Below are 20,553 nucleotides of genomic sequence, written 5' to 3' on the forward strand. Positions count from 1 at the left end.
CTTTCTGGATGTAGTTAGGTCTTTCCTATTATTTTAATTGAGTTCCTTTATTTCTTTTAAACTTGGGTTTTGTTTTTTTGGAAAACTGTAAACCGCTCTGATCCAATAAGGCTGGCGGTATATCAAGCTTTTAAATAAAACTATAAACATATACACACATGTATAATATGCTCTTATGTGCAACAAACAAGTCTTAATTTTTGGATTAACACAACTGTTGCTATGACCAACTTTGCCACTAGACAAGGCCTCTGCCTAGGCCAGCAGCCTTTTGGAATCAACATCTCCTTCCTCCTTTTTCCTGCCGCCTTCTTTCTTAGAACTAGTATGATATTGCAGAAAACTCAGCCCTTAAACACAATACTATGCTGAAGCACTGTCATGTCCCACCATTCTTGATAGGGTCCTGGGGAGGGGGGTACAATGACACAACAGCAGTTGAGCACGATCCTGTTTTAAAAGGTTGTACATCAGCTCTGAGTTTAACTGCATAGTTGGTCCACATCCAGGAAGAAGTATGGCAGTGAATGAAGGGGGGGGGAGATACTGGTCAGGGTAGGGAATGGGAGAGAAGATGCTGAATGGGGGAGGGGTTGAAAGAAGATATCTTGGACCATAAGGAAATTTGGAAGGGGGAAATGCTGGACTTTGGCAGTAGGGCTTTCAGAGGCCCGGGGGGGGGGAGGGGGGAGAGGCAAAGGCACATGGCTGAAGGTTTGCCTAGGGTAGGGGTCAGCAACTTTTTTAAAGCAAAAAGCCAAATTATCCTAAAAATTTGACTCAAGATTTACAAAGAGCCTCAACAGATAGAGAAGGGAGTTTGAGATATTCCAGTTCTCTCACTCACTCTTCCCTCCTCAAGGTCTAGCTTCTCTCTCCTCTTTCTTCCTTCCAACCCCTCACAGGTCTCTTTAACTCTCTTCTCTTCCTCCTTCCCTCCCTTATCTCTGCCCCCCCCAACCCATAGTCAAGGTTCTCTCTCCCAACCCTACGATCCTCCCCCCCACCCCCTGGGTGTACTAAAGTATCTAGTGGTCTTTGTGGCAGGAACACAGCCCTCTTACTCCTGCCTCCATGCAGCTGCTTTCTAAAATGGCTGCTATGACCTTTCAAGGCTGCTTACAGCATTTCCCGTAGTACTGCGAGCTACAGTGAGAAGGCAGGAGCGAGAGAGTCATGCTCCTGCCACGAAGACCCCCTGCTGAACCACCAGGGATGGGGGGTGGAATCATAATCTAATCTAATCTAAACCTTAAGTTTATATACCGCATCATCTCCATGAGAATGGAGCTCGACACGGTTTACAAGAACTTAAAATAGTGGGTAGAGAAGAAGAAAAAGGATTACATGAACTTATGTGTAGAAGGGGGGAGAGAAAGGGGGGAAGGATAGAGCTACAATTTGCTGAAAAGCCAGGTTTTCAGTTTTTTGCGGAATAACTGAAGGGAGCTCAGGTTCCACAGCGGGGTAGTGAGGTCGTTCCAAAGACCTGTGATTTTGAAGAGAAGGGATTTTCCCAGTTTGTCTGAATAGTGGATGCCGCGTGGAGAGGGGAAGGCTAGTTTAAGCCTTTGGGCAGTTCTGGAGGAGTCGGGACTGGAGGAGTTGAAAGACAGTGGGATAAGAGGAGGCAGGATTTCGTGAATGATCTTGAAAGCCAGGCAGGAACATTTGAAATGGATTCTGGAGATTATTGGGAGCCAATGAAGTTTGGCAAGGAGTGGGGAGGCATGGTCAGACTTGCGTTTTGAGAAGATCAGTTTGGCTGCAGTATTCTGGATTAGCTGGAGTCTTAGATTACTTTTTTTTGGATAGATTTAAGTAGATGGCGTTGCAGTAATCTAGTTTGGAGAGGATGATGGATTGGATAAGTATGGCAAAGTGTTGTTGGCTGAAGTAGGATCTAGGTTTCCTCAGCATGTGAAGGCTGAAAAAGCATGATTTTGCCAAGGAGTTGAGATGGTCATTGAGGGAGAGAGGAATCGATAGTGATACCAAGGACCTTGCATGAGAACTCGAGCTGTAGTGTATCGCCTGTGGGTAGTGTGAAAAGTGTGGGCAGGTGTTCAAATTTTGGGCCGAGCCAGAGTAGTTTTGTTTTAGATTCGTTTAGTTTCATCTGTACCGAGAGGGACCAGGCACGGAGTCTCATTATGCAAGCTGTAATGTTTTCGTGGAGGTTGGTGAGGTTCTGGTCAGTCTCAAGGAGGACAAGGATGTCATCTGCATAAGTGTAGATTGTTTCCAGGGGGGATAGTTGAAAGAGTTTCAGGGAGGACATGTAGATGTTAAAGAGAATAGGGGAAAGGGGTGATCCTTGAGGGACACCGCAAGATGGAGTCCAAGGAGTGGACATGGTGCCATTTGTGTTGACGGTGTAGGAACGGGAGCGTAAGAAGTTTGAGAACCACATTAGGACGGTGGAGTCGATTCCAATCTCGGAAAGTTGGTAAAGTAGTATGTCGTGATGGACGACATCAAAAGCAGCGGAAAGATCGCATTGTAGTAGGACAGCAAATTTGTTACGTGAGTGTAGTTGTTGTACCTTTGAAATTAGGGAAACTAGGAGGGATTCAGTGCTAAAGCAGGGTCTGAAGCCATGTTGGTAGGGGTGAAGAATGGAGAATCTCTCGAGATAGGAGGAGAGCTGGGTAGCAACTATGGTTTCTAGAAGTTTGGTAAGTAGAGGGATATTTGCTATGGGACGGTAGTTTGATGGTAGGGAGGGGTCGAGATCGGCTTTTTTCAGAATAGGTGACAAGGCAATGTGGCCCATTTTTGTGGAGAACAAGCTTGATAGTAGAGCAGAGTTAATGAGTCTCGTAAGGGAGGAGATGGCCTGTGCAGGAATGTTTTCATAAAGGTGGGATGGGAAAGGATCTAAGATGCATTTGCAGGATTTCAGTCTGAGGCAGAGTTTAGAGATCTGGGGTTCAGATATGGGTTCAAATGTCGTCCAGGATCTATCCGCTGGGATAGGGTTTGAGTCATTGGGAGGAAGAGAATTGTAAGAGACTGCTGAGGGGAAAGAGCTCCTTATGGTGGAAATCTTTTCATTGAAAAATTTGGCTAAGTCGTTTGCGGAAGGAGGGGAGAGGGGAGAGGTGGAGTCATTTTTTGAGGTTAAGTTTCACCAGATGTAGAACAGAGTACTATTTTGATTTTTTGATCTGGTGATTTTATCTCCATAGAAATTCTTTCTTGCTTTTTTTAGTATTGTGTTATAGCACTTGATGTTGTCTCGCCAGGATTGTTTGTCTGAGGGGGATTTCGATTTTTTCCATTTCCGTTCCAGGGCTTGACAATTCTGTTTTAGTTCCCTGTGATATGGAAGGTACCAGGGGGCTTTGTGGGAGTGGGAGATAGATTTTGTAGATAAAGGGGCCAGAGCGTGGTAGGTAGTCCCGGAAAGGGTAACCCAATTATGCCAGTTGGACTCTGGGTCTGTGTGTTTAGGAGAAAGGGGAAGTTGGTTAAGAAATTGGGTCCAGAACAATTCGCTCGTGATTTTTTTGCGGTAGGTGATAGATTTTGTGGGCCGGGGTGGAGTACCTAGATGAGACATGAAGATGGGGAGGCAGAAAGAGCCTAGAAGGTGGTCAGACCACGGGACAAGATCCCAGCGGGCCTCTTCGGCAGAAGTTTTGTGCTCAGTCAGGTCGAGGAAGCTGATGATGTCTAGTTTATGTCCTTTATCATGGGTAGGTGTGGGTGGAGGAGTGGTGAAGCCAAGGGAGGTGAGGAAGTCTTTGAATTCAGTTGTGTCCATGCTGGTGTTATCGTCAAGGTGGAGGTTAATATCTCCTATGATCAGTAGTCTCTGGAATTTTAGGAAGACTCTTGTTATAGTCTCTAGGATAAGTTCAGAGGATTTATTCCAGGGGATAGGAGGGCGGTAGAGAAGCAAGATGCCTAGTGGGTGGGGTTGGAGTTCGTCTTTAACTGAAGCTAGTAAGAATTCTAGAGAGATATGGCTGCCCTTTTCAAGGAGCTGAACATTGAAGAATGATTTGTAAAGCAGAGCCAGGCCTCCTCCTTTCCGGTTGATTCTGGGTGAGAAGAGGCCGTGGTAGCCAGGGGGGCAGAGTTCGTTTTGTGTGAAAGTATCGTCTTTTCCGATCCATGATTCAAGTTTCAAGTTTCAAGTTTATTATATTGTTTGATTAAACGCTTTTAAAATTTCAAAGCGTTTTACATAAATAAAATAAAGTGGACTTACTTATACAATTACTATTCATATAAACAAACTGGGAAACAAATTTAGACAAGAAGACAGCTGATAACAATGGGAAGGTGGGGAGGAAATACAATATTTATTTAAAGATTACATAAAAGGGAAACACATTGGGGAGATAAGGGGAAAAATGAGAGACCGAAAGGAAGTCTAGAAAAATGAAAATTTGTAATCTGTCAATTAAAAGCTTCTTTAAAAAGAAGACATTTAAGGTTCTTTTTAAATATTTTTAAATCCTGTTCTAATCTTAAATACAAAGGAAGAGAGTTCCATAACATTGGTGCCGTAACGGAGAAAATTGAAGCACGGCGGGTTCCAATAATTCCAACCCGACCATGTGCCTCAGGCCCTGCCCCCAGGAGGGACCTAAGGCTCCCGGGCCTATTCTGATTGGCCCAGGCGCCTTAGGCCCCACCAGTAGGCGGAGCTTTGGGACGGATGGGCCAATCCGGCCTCATTCCGTCGATGGCTGCCTGCCAGACAGGCGGGTTTGGCTCCCGTCTGTCCGGCCAACTACAGAAAGGTACGGGGAAGGGGGTTGGGGGTGTCGTGGGGGTCGGCCAGGGGGGTCGCGGGTCGGCTGGGGGGGCGGTCGGAGGTTCTTGGGGGGGGCGGTCGTTGGGGGGAGGGGGGGGTTTGCGTCGAGGGCAGGAGGGCCTGGGATCCCTCCTGCCCGTAATGTAGTGCAGGGTGGGGTTAGGGGGTCGCCGTGGCCAGGAGGACTTGGGCTCCCTCCTGGCCCGATATTGTCGGGGAGTTGGGGAATCGGCGGGGCAAGAGGGCTTGGGCTCCCTTTTGCCCCGATCGTGTCGGGGAGTCGGGGGGGCAAGAGGGCTTGAGCTCCCTCTTGCCCCGATCGTGTCGGGGAGTCGGGGGGGCAAGAGGGCTTGAGCTCCCTCTTGCCCCGATCGTGTCGGGGGTGCCAGGGACCACACGGAGTCACCCACCGTACCACCCGATTCGGGTAAGCGCAGGTATCGGTGGGTGGCTTATTTGCGGGGGGGTGCCTTATTTTACATTTTTTTCTAAAAAGGGGGGGCTGTCTTATTTGATGGCCCTGCCTTATCATCAGGGAAACACGGTAGAAAAAAAAAAAAAAATGAACAGTTAAGTCCCAGTTTTTGCCGCTGAGACTCTGCCCTCTCTCACTGTAAAATTAGACTCTACTTAGTCTGTCTTTAAATTTAAAAAATGTGTGTTGTTTTAAAAAACAATTATGTTTTTAGATGTATCTAAATAAAAATAATAACAAAAAATTTATCTTTTTTTATGTCATCTTAGCATATTTTATGCTACAGAACGAATTATTTTTTTTAACATGTATTGTTATGGGAAAACGCGTTTCACATAACGAACTTTTCGCATAACAAACTTGCTCCTGGAACGAATTAAGTTCGTTGTGTGAGGCACCACTGTATTTTATAGATTTCTATCATAACACCCCTGAGCCGTCTCTTCTCCAAGCTGAAGAGCCTTAGCCGCTTTAGCCTCTTCTCATAGGCAAGTCTACCCATCCCTTTTATCATTGTAGTCACCCTTCTCTGCACCTTTTCTAATTCCGCAATATCTTTTTTGAGATATAATGACCAGAACTGCACAGTATTTGTGCGGCCATACCATAGAGTGATACAAGGGCATTATAACATTTTCATCTGTCTTCGATTCCTTTCCTGATAATTCCTAACATTCAATTTGCTTTCTTAGCAGCAGCCGCACATTGAGCTGAGGGTTTCAACGTATCCTCAACAATGACACCTAGATCCTTTTCCTGGGTAGTGACTCCTAACACAGAACCCAGCATCACACAGCTATAGTTCGAGTTCCTCTTTCCCACATGCATCACTTTGCCCTTGCTACATTAAAGGTCATCTGCCATTTTGACGCCCAGTCTTCCAATCTCACAAGGTCTCTTGCAATTTCTCACAATTCTCCTGCAATTTAACGACTTTGAACAACTTTGTGTTATCAGTAAATTTAATTATCTCAGTAGTTATTCTCATCTCTAGATCATTGATAAATATGTTAAAAAGCAGCGGTCCCAACACAGACCCCTGGGGAGCCTCACTATTTACCCTTCTCCATTGAGAATATTGACCATTTAAACCCACTCTGTTTTCTGTCTTTCAACCAGTTCCCAATTCATAAAAGGACACTACCTCCTATCTCATGACTATCTAATTTCCTCAGAAGTTTTTCATGAGGTACTTTGGCAAATGTCTTCTGAAAATCCAATGGAGATTAAAGGGGCGGGGCCTGAAGAGCCACAGCCATATGGAAACCTTTGGGCCGGCCCTGTGTGTATCAATATAAAATAAAACATTTAACCTACAAACACTAAAATCAAAAGATATTGCCTAGGCCATGGAGATTAAGTTATTTTTTTTCTTCAAGGTCTTGCCAAAAAATATTTCAAACCCATCTAGCTAGCAAACCTCAGTGTGCTGCTGGTGCCGATTTGTCAATGCTGAATTTATCGTGTATATGAACTGTTTAGAGGAGCTTCTTTTTTGGTTGGTTTCAAAGTTTGCTTAGAGTTGACCATATGCCAAAAAGTGCATATCATCAAATTATATTTTTAACTTATAAACAATTATTTAATTAATTAATATGGGTCATGTAGTACATTTATATGTATGGAAAGTCAACTTTCCATATCAGAGTTTTTCAAAAACCTCAGCCTGTAGTGGCACAAATTCTGTAAATACTGTATAAAGCTGTCTAGGAGAATTTGCATGTAATATTTTTTTTTCATGCTACTAAAAATGATACTTAGGCTGATATGGGAGACTTTAGCTTAAGATTTGTAGCTTAAGACTCATTTGTTTGCATAGGAGTTTTGTATAGGAGACTCATCTGTTTGCATAGGAATTTCAATGCTAAGCTAGGTTATTGATGTCCATGTAATAATCTGAAGTGTTTGAGATGATTGTTTTTAACTTTAAGTTGGGAGGGATATTTTATTGATAACTTTGTAATAAAAAGTTGGTTGTTTTTTTTTAAATCTGTTAATGCATATGTTTGTAAATGTTATCTTTGCTGTGAATGCATTATGACCCGCCTAGGTGTTAGGCCGGGCAAGCAATTTTTAAATAAATAAAATGAAATAGTTATTTTTTCTTTGATGGACAATAAATGCTAACTAGAACCACTTCACATCAAATAATAGCTTAAAGATGGCATAAAGCAAGTTTAAAAGGACTTACTCCCAACAGGTGTACATATGTGGGAGTGGCGTTCTAATAAACATGCTATATCCCAATTAACTGCACACTACAGGACTCTCCTCATCTACTTCCAGTAATACTACCTGCTCTCTCTTCCACTTGGCTCTTATGTTGTATGATGTGACTGATGAGCAGTCTTGAAAGAAGAACTTCAAACTGGAAAATGAAAGATTCCCTATAGCTCATGCAACAGTACCTCCTCCTGTTTGCCTTCTGTAAAAGGGCAACATAAAAACATATGACAGGAAACCTACTACCTATTAGACCAGTGTATTGCAAACTGTGTCCTGTGGCAAGATTTTGGGTGTGCCGCGAGAGACACACCCTGTAGACAGTCATCTGGCACTGGCACCTACCCTCTCCTCTAGTGTAGTAATTTCATGGTTAGCAAGCTCTGGGCCCCATCTGGGGGGCCTCTCTACACATGCGCAGATGTCGATGTGATGAGGTCACACATGTGCGTGATGTCATCGCATCGATGTTTATGCATGCCCAGAGGCCTTGCAGACGTGGCCCTGAATTTAGTGTGTTAGGGCTTGAAAAAGTTTGCAAGATACTGTATTAGACCAAAGGAAGGCCACTCTAGCACTTGTCAGTGATCATCACATAAAACCCACAGGAGTATGGATATTACATGGTTTAAACTTGTTAAAGCTGCACAGCACTGTCAGTTGACAGCAATTCCTCGCAATCCCACAGAACAGCTTTAGAACTAAGACCCAATCACTGATGGAATGATGCAAGCCAGATTACTTCCCTGAAGCTGAAAATCATGTTTAATGTGTACTATAGAAGTGATGAGTAGTAGCAGTCAAAAATATCACTGTGGCCCACAATATCAAATTATTTGCATACAAAACAGCTGGTTAAAGCCAAATGCTTACACTTTATGGAACATACTGCAAACTCAAAATGATCAGGAACTATCCCATAAATTGCAACATATTAATTCCCTAAATTTCCCAGGCACTTAAGGAACAGAATTTCACCTCCAGTTAAATTATCACTTCTACCCCATTATGTCTTAACAGTCCTATAAAACACAGAGAAATAAAAGTTTTAAAAGGAAATGCATAGGGAAATACAATTTTATTGTACTAACAATACATTTCTTGATAAGTTTTCAGGCCCCAAGACATCTCCTCAGATCTTCAACATGTCACATGATCAGGGTAATAACCTTTTCTACACAGTATAACTATAAATACATGCCTGTTTCAGCAACAAGTATCTGTTGTCTAAATATTATACATACTAAATTATTAGTTACAAACGAAAACAAATAATTGCATTATGCTTTACCAGTGAAACGTGTTTCTACTCTACAGTATAAGAATGTCACATTATCGAAGATTATCATAACTTTTTGACCCTGCTCGAATTTCCATGTAGCTTGCTTCCTACTGCATTTTGTAATAACCTACATCAAAGAAACTCCGGCCAACTGTAGGAAAACCAAGAGCATGCAGCAAGCCAGATCAACCGGTTTTGACTGATCTGCAAAGAAAACAAAGGAAGGTTCTGACTTTTAATTTAGATAACCCAAAACTAGGACCACTCAAAAAAAAAATAAATAAATAAAATTAGTTAAACCTTTTCTGGGAATAGCTCACCACCCCACACCAGATTCCCCTCACAATTTGGAAGCAAAACAAAAACAAGCAAGGCCCAAGACCTCCAAAGTATAAACTAGCACACTAAAGTGGAAAACATGGATGCTTTCCCGACATTTATTCATTACTGTTTTCAGTTTGCAAGCTCAGCCCTGGCCGAGGAAGTGCCGCCGGGCCGGCTTGCTGTAGCCGAGAAGCTGCCATTGGGAGCCGCCAACCGCTAGGCCCCTGGGCCTCGGCCAGCATCCTCCCCCCCACCCCACCCCACCGCACCCCCTCCCCTGGATGTCACGCAAATGACCGCTCTGTAATGAATGAGCCCTGCCCCCGCCGCGCTCTCCGCACTCACCGCTCTCGATTTCGTTGCCTTTCTTAGCGGTAGCAGCGTTTCCCATGGCTCGGAAGACCCAAGACCCCAACGGCGCGGCGGCGGCTGCTCTGCTTAGGCAGTGAGGGGAGTGGGACGGTGTGGCACGGAGGCGTCTCCTGCCGGAGCCCGGCGCTAGTGCTTCCCTCCGCTGCACCGCAAGCTCCCCGCCTCCTTGGTTCGCCGCCGCGAGTTTTTCCTTTCCTCTCTCGCACTCTCTCTCTCTCTTCTTTTTTTTTTTTTTTCTTAACCCCCCTGCACTTGGTTCCCGGCCACGAAAAGCTCACTCTGCACGCACCGGAAGTGACGCGCGATCCTAGGGACTCCGGGGGGCGGTTGTCAGGGGCGACATGTTTCTGCCGGTTGCGGAGAAGGGTCGGCTTGCCGGCTGGGGCCTAGCCCGGGAGACGGGAGCGGGGCTGAATGGCTGGAGAGGGATGGGCTCCTGCGAGTTTCAGGGATGGGATGCTACGCGCTTTTCACCATAAATGGAATCTAGCAAGAGAGTGCCGCTTATGAACATCACTTCAACGATGCCAAATTACCCATCTTCAGAAGGGAGACTTTTCGGCAGCCCTGGTTTTAAAAATTTGCATCCCAAAGCACTATGGGGCCTGTAGTCCCCATTCTACATATTGAAATCAGGGCTTTGGTTCCCATAATGCAGCAGGACGAGGTTATCAGAAATCCAGACTGGCCTCCAATGCTTTCTGGACTTGTCTAGCTTGGAAGCTCTGCCATTTTCAGTTTATTTGGGTTGGGGTTTTTTCTGAATTTGAAAAATAAAAAAGCCCTCTTAAACAGGTTCACAATATTTGATTTGTCAAGTATCTCTTTTATTTTCAAAATTAAAGATCTGTTTATAGTTGAAAAGTTTCAACTGTAACTAACACTGGCTTTTACAAAGCTGTGGTATTTACCTGGGGCCAGCAAGGTAAATGCTGTGATGCTATGAGCATCAGAGTATTTACCTCGTCAGCCCACTGTAAAAACTTCTACAATAGCTTTGTAAAAGGAGCCCTAAATAGTAACACATCCCCACTTTTACAAAACTGTAGTGGGATTATTAGCACTGGCCACAGCGGTAACAACTCCAATGCTCATAGTAATTCTTTGAGCATTGGAGCTGTTACCGCCATGGCAGGCGCTAAAAACTGTGCTTTTGGTTTTGTAAAAGAGGGAGAAAGTAAATTATGACAGATAATATCCTGAATTGCCCATCCAGTCTGCCCTGTAACTACATGCATTACTTTTTCATGACTAATTTGTCTATTTCCTTTGTTTCTTCTGGGTCACAGGCCTTAGAAGTCCACCTGGTTGTACTACTTTTAGACCCCATTTTATCAAGCCATGATAGAGCGTTTTAATGCTGGCTGGTGAGGTAAATGCTCTGACGCTCACAGGAATTGAATGAGCATCGGATCATTTACCTCACTAGCCAGCACTAAAATGCTCTTGATAAAGGGGGGCCATATTACTAAACTGCAGTAGAGCTTTTTACCACGGGCTGGTGAGGTAAATGCTCCGAAGCTCATTCAATTCCTATGAACGTCAGAGCATTTATCTCACTAGGCTGAAGTAAGAAGCTCTACTGCAGTTTAGTAAAAGCCAGCGTTACTGTTTTATATTAACAGGTCTCCCCCCCTAGCCCTTCTACTCCTGAGATTCTGAAATTAAACTCAACAATCATGTTTACACAAACATCACCCTTCCCTGAACAATATTGTGCAAAATGGATATCATGCTTTTATTTTGTATATGTGTACATAATGCAGATGAATTCAAAAAGCTGTTTATTTGGAGAAACAAACTCTTTGAAAATTGTTCACCTTCTCTACAGATAAAACTACATGTTAATTATTTATCCCCTCTCCTCTAAACTCACTAGAGGAAGAAGGTGCGGCTCACTGGTAGAGCTGCTGCCTTTGCACCCAGAGGTTGTGAGATCAAATCCCTGTGTTGCTCTTTATGACCCTGGGCTAGTCACTTAATCCTCCAGTATCCACGCTTTGAATGTCAGCTTTCCAGCATTGAAATACCAAAGCCACAAAAAGGTAGTATACAATTCCAATGTTCAATGATTCACCAAGCATATTCCTAAACCTGGTACATACAATCTTATACAAGTAACTAGTTACATGGGATAAAAAAGTAACCAGTTACTATTCACTAAGGCCCTGATTCTGCACAACGTGTCTAAAGTTAGGTGCCATTTAGACATCTAAGATAGACATCCTTTGTAGAATCATGCTCAGTGGTGCTCAGCACTGTTTAGACGTCTAACTTTTTAGGCATCCTTTAGAGAATCAGGTTTTAAGTGAGAGATGTCCTTAATGTTATAATATTTATCATTATGATATCATTAGAATGGTGATTTTATGGTGTTTTTAGCTCGTTGAGCACTTAAATGGCTCATTATCCACTTCGTTTGGACGCCTAAGTCACACTCAGAGTTAGGCGTGATTTAGGCGCCGTTTATAGAATCAGGGCCTAAATGTAAATAGTTACATTTACTAAAACAAATGAACTAGATAGTTACTTCATTTATTAATATGATCATTACAACAACAAGTACTTTATTTTCAAATGAGTTTCTTATTGGCTCTGAGCATTAAAAAGCATTTCAAAATGCTCATCGGTTAAACTGTTCCTGCGTGGTGTAAGAATCTGTCCACCAATACTGAAGTGTCTTTCCACTGGTGCACTTGATCAAAGGTTCATATTCTTCAGAATAAACACTTCTTTCACTGTTGGATAGCACTGGAGACTGAATATATCACGTGCAGCATCATTTAAGAAGAGGTCTAGTTCTGATTGCACAGAGTTGTCTCCTTTATTTGATTCATATAAGCAGAAGAAGATTGTGTCTTCAATGAAAGTTGCTGCTGCATTAGGAGTTGTGTTTGCAGCATCAGCCTGAACCTGCATTGCTTGCATCATCAAGTATTTGGCACGAGCTCTGGCAGCATCTGACTGAATCCAGCGCAGCTTGAACTGTGGATGTGAAACACTTGCTACTATCAAATTATCCTTAGTTTCAAGTGGACCAAAGCACTTAATGATTTCATTCATTAGAGCATCAACAAGTGGGCTGGCAAATTTGAGCGAAGGGCTGATGGAGGTAAGATGTGCATGCAGGGAAGAAATCATTAGCAGAACTCCCATGAAACACTGGTCTTCAGTCTGCAGTGTATCCAGTGCTATAGCAATCACTTTCATCACCTTAATATACTCTGCCATGAAAGCAATTTCATTTGAGCAGAAAGCTGTTAGGGAAAACTTTTCACAGATGTCATTGAGCACAGTTTCAGACTTCTCCACAATAAAATACATTTTGCGAACAGCATAATAGAATTAATTCAATCTAGTAACATTTGGTACAGCAAGTGTGGTTTCCAAAGCTTCATACACTATTTCAGATGCCTATGGACTTTTACTGCACTTGTTCCAGAGGGCACTGCATTTCACCAAGGTTCTACGGCTTAACTTCTTGTAATTTGCATCTTTATTGGCCTCTTCTGAATCAGACACAGCAATCAAATTCTTTTTTTTTTTAAATCAGATTTCAAATTTACAATTCAAGAATCCACTTGTACAAAAAGTTGAAGAACGCAAAGGACTAAAACACAACTAGCGCACCTGAAACACCTGGCGCACTGTTGTTTCAAATACAGTTATATAAGGAAAATAGAACATTTAGCTTAACTTCAACTCAAGTCCTCAAATTAGATCCAAGATTAAATTTGCAAGTATGAACAAAATGATACAAAACATCATAAAGAAAATAAGATCCCTCAACTGAGAAAGGATGTCCCTTAATGTTGAAACTGCACTCAAACTTCCCCTTCATCCATTCCAGCTCCAGCCAAGAAGGCTGTCGGCTGGAGAGGTTCAAAGAAGACATTTTTTCATACGATAATGTATTATGCATTTACATGGATGACGAAGAAAAAATGTCCTTCCAAGAGAGATAACCCCTGGCTTTAACATAAGAAATCCACGTCTCCTCTTCTGTGTGTCCCGTGCCAAATCTGGAAACATTAATATTTTATAGCCAAGAAAATCTTTTTGTTTGTTCTTAAAGAAGAGCCGAAGAAACCAGTTTTTATCTGGTGCAAGGGCTACTGTGATAAGTAATGTAGCCCACAGCAATCAAATTCATTGTGTGGGTACTACAACGATGAAGAGATGGAAGTGTTTGTGAAGGTCACCTCTCCGCTGTCAGTTTTTGAGGGCACAACTTGTGTTGGTTCTACGACCATTGTTTCTGAGAATGCCTTGAACGCCTTAACAATGTTTGATCCACTGTCAGTAACTGTGAAGAGAACATTTCAGTGGTATGAAATTTGGAGTGGATCTTCTTGAGTGTGGATGCAATCAAATCAAAAGTATGTTGTCCCCGCAAACATGAAAATGCCAATGCTGCAGACTTTCATTCCAATGTGCTGATCTCGGTTCCGTGTACTGTAACTCCAAAAAAGCTTCTGTTATGGGAGGTCCATATGTCAGCTGTTGTGTAGATTTCAATCACAAGTGACAGCTTATTCTGAAGGTTGTCTGTCATCTTACGATACTGGTAAGTAAGAGCCTTGTGAGTCAATACGGTTTTACCTGGTTGAAGACCAATGACCAACTCAATGAATTCTGATGACTTGACCACTGAGAAGGCTTGCATGTCCCCAAATAACAAAATTTGTGATGAGATCATTGGCCCTTTTCTATGACACAATGATACCCCTGTTACTGCTCCATGAAGCAGCCAAAGTTTGCTGTTTCTTTGGCAAGGATTCTGATGGGCAGACTGGATAGACCATTTGGCCTTTATCTGCCATCATGTTTCTATGTTTCAACAAAGGCAGTTTATCATGCACAGCCAGGTGGATATTTTGCAGATGCTTCTTAAGATTTGCTGTAGTATTGATTGCACAGCTAGAGGTCTGCTTAGAAGCTGGTGAACAAAGTTTGCAATGCCCATGGATATTTATGCTGTCTGACCTTACTAGCATAAAAAATTGAATGAAGACTGAACACTCAAATGAGCTTGCATTGTGGTTATCATTTTTCTCCATTGTGGGCTTACTGAGAGTTAGGCCGCAGGCCGCATTCATCCCTTCCAGGGTCACCCGGAGAATCCATTTCTCAGAACTCTGACAAGGTGCTTTTCCAGTCTACAGGTCTTTGTCACTGCCAACTTTATATATCAGGGTAAGAATTCCTTATGTCCACAGTAGCCCTTCTTGGAGGCTTTCTTTTGAAAGGGGAGGGACTCCCCCTCCCCAGTATTTAGCCACTTCAGAGACTCTTTTTATTACTAATAACAGGACATGCAAATGAGTTTACAAATTAGTCCCTTTAAGTATGCCCTTTATGAAGCAATTCTTGTAGTTCAGAAGAACCCGTTTGGCTGGCTGTCACTATGTATAGTTGATACTTGGGTAGCTACTGTAATGCACTGTGGAGAGGCAAGAGAAACGAGTTGAATTGGAGACTTAATGATAAAAAACTTGTATTGAAAAATCATGCACTCTAATAATGGCAAATTAAAACCTGTAAACTGTATATTAGGTATACTGGTATTAGACCCCAGTATGTGTCAAGTTAGGATAAAAACTTGTATTGAAAAAAACTTGTACCGTAACTATGGCAAATTATAACCCGTTAACTGCATATTATGTATGTTAACTTCTAACCCAGGGGTGTCCAACCTGCGGCCCAAGGGCCGCATGAGGCCCAGTGAAGTATTATGTGTGGCCCTGGTCGAGGGTGATGCAGTGTTTTCCTTTGCTGCCCCTGGGTGTTTACTGTCTTGCCGGCTCCCTCCTGTGTCTTACTGCAGCATTTGCACGTGAAGCCAAAAGGTTGGACCCCCCCCTGCTCTAACCCATTCTGAGCTTGTTGGGGAGAATGGGATAGAAAACAAATTAAATAAATAAATAAAATAGCATGAATGGATATTCGTCGTCAATTGTTCTGCATGCCATGTAAACAGTAGCGGAAAGGTAACGTGTAAATTTTGTTAGTAGTTACTAAAATAAAGTAACTAGTTACTTAATTTAGGTTTCTCTTCCCCCCCCCCCTTGAATGGAAAAGTCTCTGGTGAGTTTAAGATGTTCTCACCAAAGACCACTGCTTTTTAACATATTTAACAATGATCTAGAGATAGGAATAACTAGTGAGAGAAGGATGGAGTCGGTCCAGAGGAAGACTATTAAAATGGTACGTGGTCTTCATCATAAGGCATATGGGGACAGACTTAAAATATCTCAATCTGTATACTCTGGAGGAAGATAAGATAAAGACGTTTAGTGCTCATTGATTAATTTGGTCACTTTCTTCAGTTGATTGTATCCCTGTTTTCCATTCTTTATATTTCTATGTTTTACTTTAGTAGGCTCGCTGCTCTACTTCTTGGATCCAAGATTTGAGAACTTGAGGTGGAGTTTAAGATTATTTTGTCCTGATTGTGATTAATGTTAATTGAAATATTTTATGTTTCTTTAACTAGCTCCGCCTTTCTGTACAAGTGTATACTTGATATGTTCATGTTTATGAAATGATAAATAAATAACTAAAAAAAAAAAAAAGATAGAGACGTTTAAATACCTATGTAATGTAAATGCGCATGAGTCGAGTCTGTTTAATTTGAAAGAAAACTCGGCAATGAGAGGGCATAGGATGAAGTTAAAAGGTGATAGGCTCCGGAGTAATCTAAGGAAATACTTTTTTTTACAGAAAGGATGGTAATTGCATGGAACAGTCTCCCAGAAGAGGTGGTGGAGACAAGAGACTGTGTCTTAATTCAAAAGGGCCTGGGATAGGCACATGGGATTTCTCGGAGAGAGAAAGAGATAATGGTTACTGCGGTTGGGAAGACTAGATGGGCCATTTGGCCTTTATCTGCCATCATGTTTCTATGTTTTCTAAGTAAATTTGCTGATGACACAAAGTTGTTCAAAGTTGTTAAATCACAAGAGGATTGTGAAAACTTGAAATAGGGCCTTGGGAGATTGGGTGTGAAAATAGCATTAGACGTTTAATGTGAGCAAGTGCAAAGTGATGCATGTGGGAAAGAGGAACCCTAACTATAGCTACGTGATGCAGGGATCCACATTAGAAATCACTGGCCAGGAAAAGGATCTAGGTGTCATCATTGAGGATATGCTGAAACCCTCAGCTCAATATACAACAGCAGGTAAGAAAGCAAATAGAATGTTAGGAATTATCAGGAAAGGAATGGAAAACAAAGATGAAAATGTTATAATGTCCTTGTAGCTGCACTAAACGATTAGCGCAGAACACACTCAAAGAACACATTCACTCTCTGCCCCCAGATCCACCCCAGCACTATAAAATAATTTGTATTTTTTAGCATTTAAGTAGGGTGCAATCACAAAATTATTGTGTGATACCTTGGTAGGTCATTTTTAGTTGCAGTAAGTACAGGTTAATGCTTACTGCTGCTTAGTGAAAGAAACCTTAAGCATTTGTTAAAGAGGCAAAATTAATCAGTACATGTACTTTACCTATGGTCAGGAATATATCATAGTGCTCACACTTTTAAAATTAATAATCAGAAAATGTATGTATAAAGACTCCATATTATTGTTACATGTAAATACATGCATTGCTAACTAAGGGGGTCTTTTACTAAGGTGTGCTAGCCGATTTAGCATGTGCTAAATATTATCACGCGCTAAATGATAACGCGTCCATTATATTCTATGGACGCGTTAGCACACCTTAGTAAAAGGACCCCTAAGTTATGAGTGCTTTTTCTTTGAAGATCTGCATAAAGTATGTGTGTGAGCTGTTACAAAATTATCCCCAAAGTGTGTATGAATTTTAATTTTTGAGCTCATTTCTAATTTTAGTGCCTAAGCAATTTATACTTTAAAAAAAATAGTTTTATTAAGAACCAACACAGCACAAAATTCAGAGTACAAGATTGTTACATGCCTATCTGTTTCTTTGCTGAGCTAGTTTACCTTTTTAGTGAAGATTTTAAGCCTGCCACCTAGTGGATCAAGACAGATAAACAGCTTGTGCTGGGTAGAGAAAGCATGGAAACTGTAAATATGAAAACAGCAAACAATAAGGACCAGATTCTATAAATGGTGCTTATGTTAGGTGCTGCTAGGTGTCCTAATCGTGAATGCCTAGTGATGCCTAACTTAAAACCACACAAAAGTTAATTTTTTAAAAATAGATAATTATTATTATTATTAGGATTTTATATACCGCCTATCAAGGTTATCCAAGCGGTTTTACAATCAGGTACTCGGGCATTTTCCCTATCTGTCCCAGTGGGCTCACAATCTATCTAATGTACTTTGGGCTATGGAAGATTAAGTGACTTGCCCAGGGTCACAATGTATAAAATAATAAACACTTTCAATAATGATTGATGCTGTGATGTCCTATAATATGATATAAGAACGGCATAGGCTATTGAAAAACTCAAAATGAAGGAAAAAGCCTCAGAAAAGGGCCCTCCCATGTCCACCGAAGTGATTTGTTAAAGGTGGTTGAGCGGTCACCTCATTGGCAAAAAACCTTCAATGTAATAAAAGCCTTATGCTGTACTTTACTAATGAAAAACAAAGATAGAAGAAAAACTTTTCAAGTTATCTTCAGCTGATCGGTACACCAACAGTGGCCAGCGTTTCACAAATCAGCTGTTGGTGTACCGATAAGTTGAAATTTTTTTTTCTATCTTTGTTTTTCATTAGTGAAGTACAGGATAAGGCTTTTATTACATTGAAGGTTTTTTGCCAATGAGGTGACCGCTCAACCACCTTTAACAAACCACTTCGGTGGAGGTGGGAGGGCCTTTTTCTGAGGTTTTTTATTCCTTCATTTTGAGTTTTTCAATAGCCTATGCTGTCCTTATATCATATTATAGGACATCACAGCATCAATCATTATTGAAAGTGTTTATTATTTTTTTACATACCCTAGGAGGCCACTGCCTATATGTCACATATCTCTTCTCTATTGAAAAAAAAAAATACTTAGGGTAAGGAATCCATAGATGTGAAAGTGTTCTGTAATGCCTTGCTGACAGTTGCATCTACCGCAGTGAGAACAGCGGGGATATCTCCAGATAAACTGAGCACCTCTGCAGCTGGCACATGCAACCGTGGCAGGAGTCGGAAGTGGGGAGCGAAACAGAGGCGAGAAAACCAGTCGCCTCTAGCCCTCACGCCCCCTTCTCCTGAGAAGGCATCGCCTTCATTACTTCCTCCAACTGCCGCCAGTACCGAGTACCACTCCCCTTGCCCGGACCTGCCATTTGGAAATACGTAAAAGCCGGCGGGACTGATGGTGCCCCCCCCCCCCCCGCACGTTTCTTGCGACAGTATTGGCCAGATGTGGCGATAAATGGAAGGATCCGTCTTTTACCCTCGGCCGCAGAGGGCGTTCCCACGCTCTCGGCTCCTCAGATTGCCTGCGTTCCGCCGTTGCTAGGAGCTGTGTTTGCGTTTCAGCGGGCAGAGCGCAGTGGGCTAAGCAAAGAGATGCGAGTGAGGGGGAGGCGGGGGGGGGAGCGGATGGATTTCACGTATAGATTTCACGAGTTTGCAGCCCTTCTCTTGCACGATAGCAGCGTCGATCCAGATTGCTGTAGTCGTCGGTATATGTTTCCACGAAAACCTGGGGGTTTTCGGTTTACTTTGTCAGGCTGTTTTCTGCAGCTCATCCACCCTCTGAGACGCAATGATTTAGTCCCGCCTTGCGTCTAACCTCCAGTGTCCATAGAAATAAGGGCTAAGCAGTGGAAAACCTGGAGGCAGCGGGGAGGTGGGGGGCGGAGGGCTCTTGCCTGAAGAAGCCCCGTATCGCTTCATCCTAGATCTTCGAGGCAGACGTAGGGGACGTTACACCATGAAGAAGGATATGTAAAGGACGGTCGGGCTCCCGTAGCTGGGAATATCATCCCTGTATGGACTTTAATGGTATACCTGCTGGTAAGTCAGTGGAAACGGGGCGAGTTCGAGCGCCATAGTGCTTTGTGTATCTTTAGAGGAAATCAGCATTTTGTGTTTTTTTTTTTTTTTTTGTGCGGGAAGGCATTACGGCTTGGAATAGTGTCTGCCGTTGGCTGTAGTGTCCGTAAGGCTCGTGGCTAGTGCAAGGCGGAGAAAGGCTGCTACTGGCAGCAGAAGTGCGAGTTGGGATGGGAATGATTCAGCATCATTTACTGTGTGCAGCCCGGGCCACGACCCAGTGAACCACGTCTGGAGACCCGGTCTTTTTTTTTTTTTTTTTTTTTTGCGCACAAAGATTATTGTCGTCTTAGCTAGGCTTTCTCTTGGGTACCAGGAAGCGTGCACCTTTTTTTAGGTTAGGCTACCCGGGAGGGATGCTAAGCTTGCGCAGTTTTGATGAGTCTATGAAGATATATGCAAATACTTGATGCAAAATACTATAAAGTTTGCACATCCCCAGCAGTAACACCCCTAATTTACAAAATTCTAACCCTTTAGAGCTTTTTATCTCCGAGCTGATGTCCTAAGTCCTGCTCAATGAGGATTTTCAAAAAAGGTCTGAAAAAAAAAAAAGAGTTGACTCGTATTTAACAAGGCCCATTGGGCTTGCCCTGTGCAGCAGAAGGTTAGACAATCAATATCTTGCCATTACTACTGTACAATACAGATGGTATCAGGTGCATGTTAAATCTGTGCGTCTTTACTGTTTTTTTTTTACTAGACAGAATTTATTCTGTACTACTGACTTCTTATCAAGGGGCTCTCAACCAGGTTTTTACTGTTTGGATAGCTTTATGTGCATGTCTTGTGTGAAATGAAGACTTTGGCCTCGGTTTACTAAAGTATGTGATTATGTTTAAGCATGCAAATGTTTAATACATGTTAACTGCAGGCCCCCTGTTAAGCATTGAGACCCAGTTAGGAAACCCCCCCCCAAAAAAAACCAAAAAAAAAAAAACCAACACCACCTTAACCAGGGTAGCACACTTAGGTAAATCTAGCTGTTTGAGAGATCTTGAAATAGGCTGTGTGTATGTATATGTGTTGCTGTAAACACTATCTTTGTGTACATATCTGTGATCACTGTAAAATAATGGCTATATATATTATGTATGTATTAGTGTCA

General features: G+C 42.3%; 2 protein-coding genes across 7 annotated transcripts in view; one reads left to right on the forward strand and one right to left on the reverse strand.

Moving 5' to 3' along the window:
• Window positions 1–10,026, reverse strand: part of PRKACB (protein kinase cAMP-activated catalytic subunit beta) — a 173,343-nt gene extending 163,317 nt beyond the window's left edge. The window contains exon 1 of one of the 2 annotated variants that reach the window (XM_033916282.1): window positions 9,421–10,026. In XM_033916282.1, coding sequence (XP_033772173.1) covers window positions 9,421–9,466 — 46 coding nt within the window. In that variant the 5' untranslated portion in view covers window positions 9,467–10,026. The remainder of the gene's footprint in view (window positions 1–9,420) is intronic. The other variant, XM_033916284.1, reaches the window with a different exon arrangement.
• Window positions 10,027–19,022: 8,996 nt separating this feature from the next.
• Window positions 19,023–20,553, forward strand: part of TTLL7 (tubulin tyrosine ligase like 7) — a 262,594-nt gene continuing 261,063 nt past the window's right edge. For 2 of the 5 annotated variants that reach the window (XM_033916626.1, XM_033916627.1), the window contains exon 1: window positions 19,024–19,406. The gene's annotated coding sequence lies outside the window, so the exon portion shown is untranslated. Of the gene's footprint in view, window positions 19,407–20,553 lie in introns of all 5 variants that reach the window. The other 3 variants (XM_033916629.1, XM_033916630.1, XM_033916631.1) reach the window with 3 other exon arrangements.

This window comes from Geotrypetes seraphini, chromosome 12, assembly GCF_902459505.1.
Source record: "Geotrypetes seraphini chromosome 12, aGeoSer1.1, whole genome shotgun sequence".
In the NCBI taxonomy this organism is placed as follows: domain Eukaryota; kingdom Metazoa; phylum Chordata; class Amphibia; order Gymnophiona; family Dermophiidae; genus Geotrypetes; species Geotrypetes seraphini.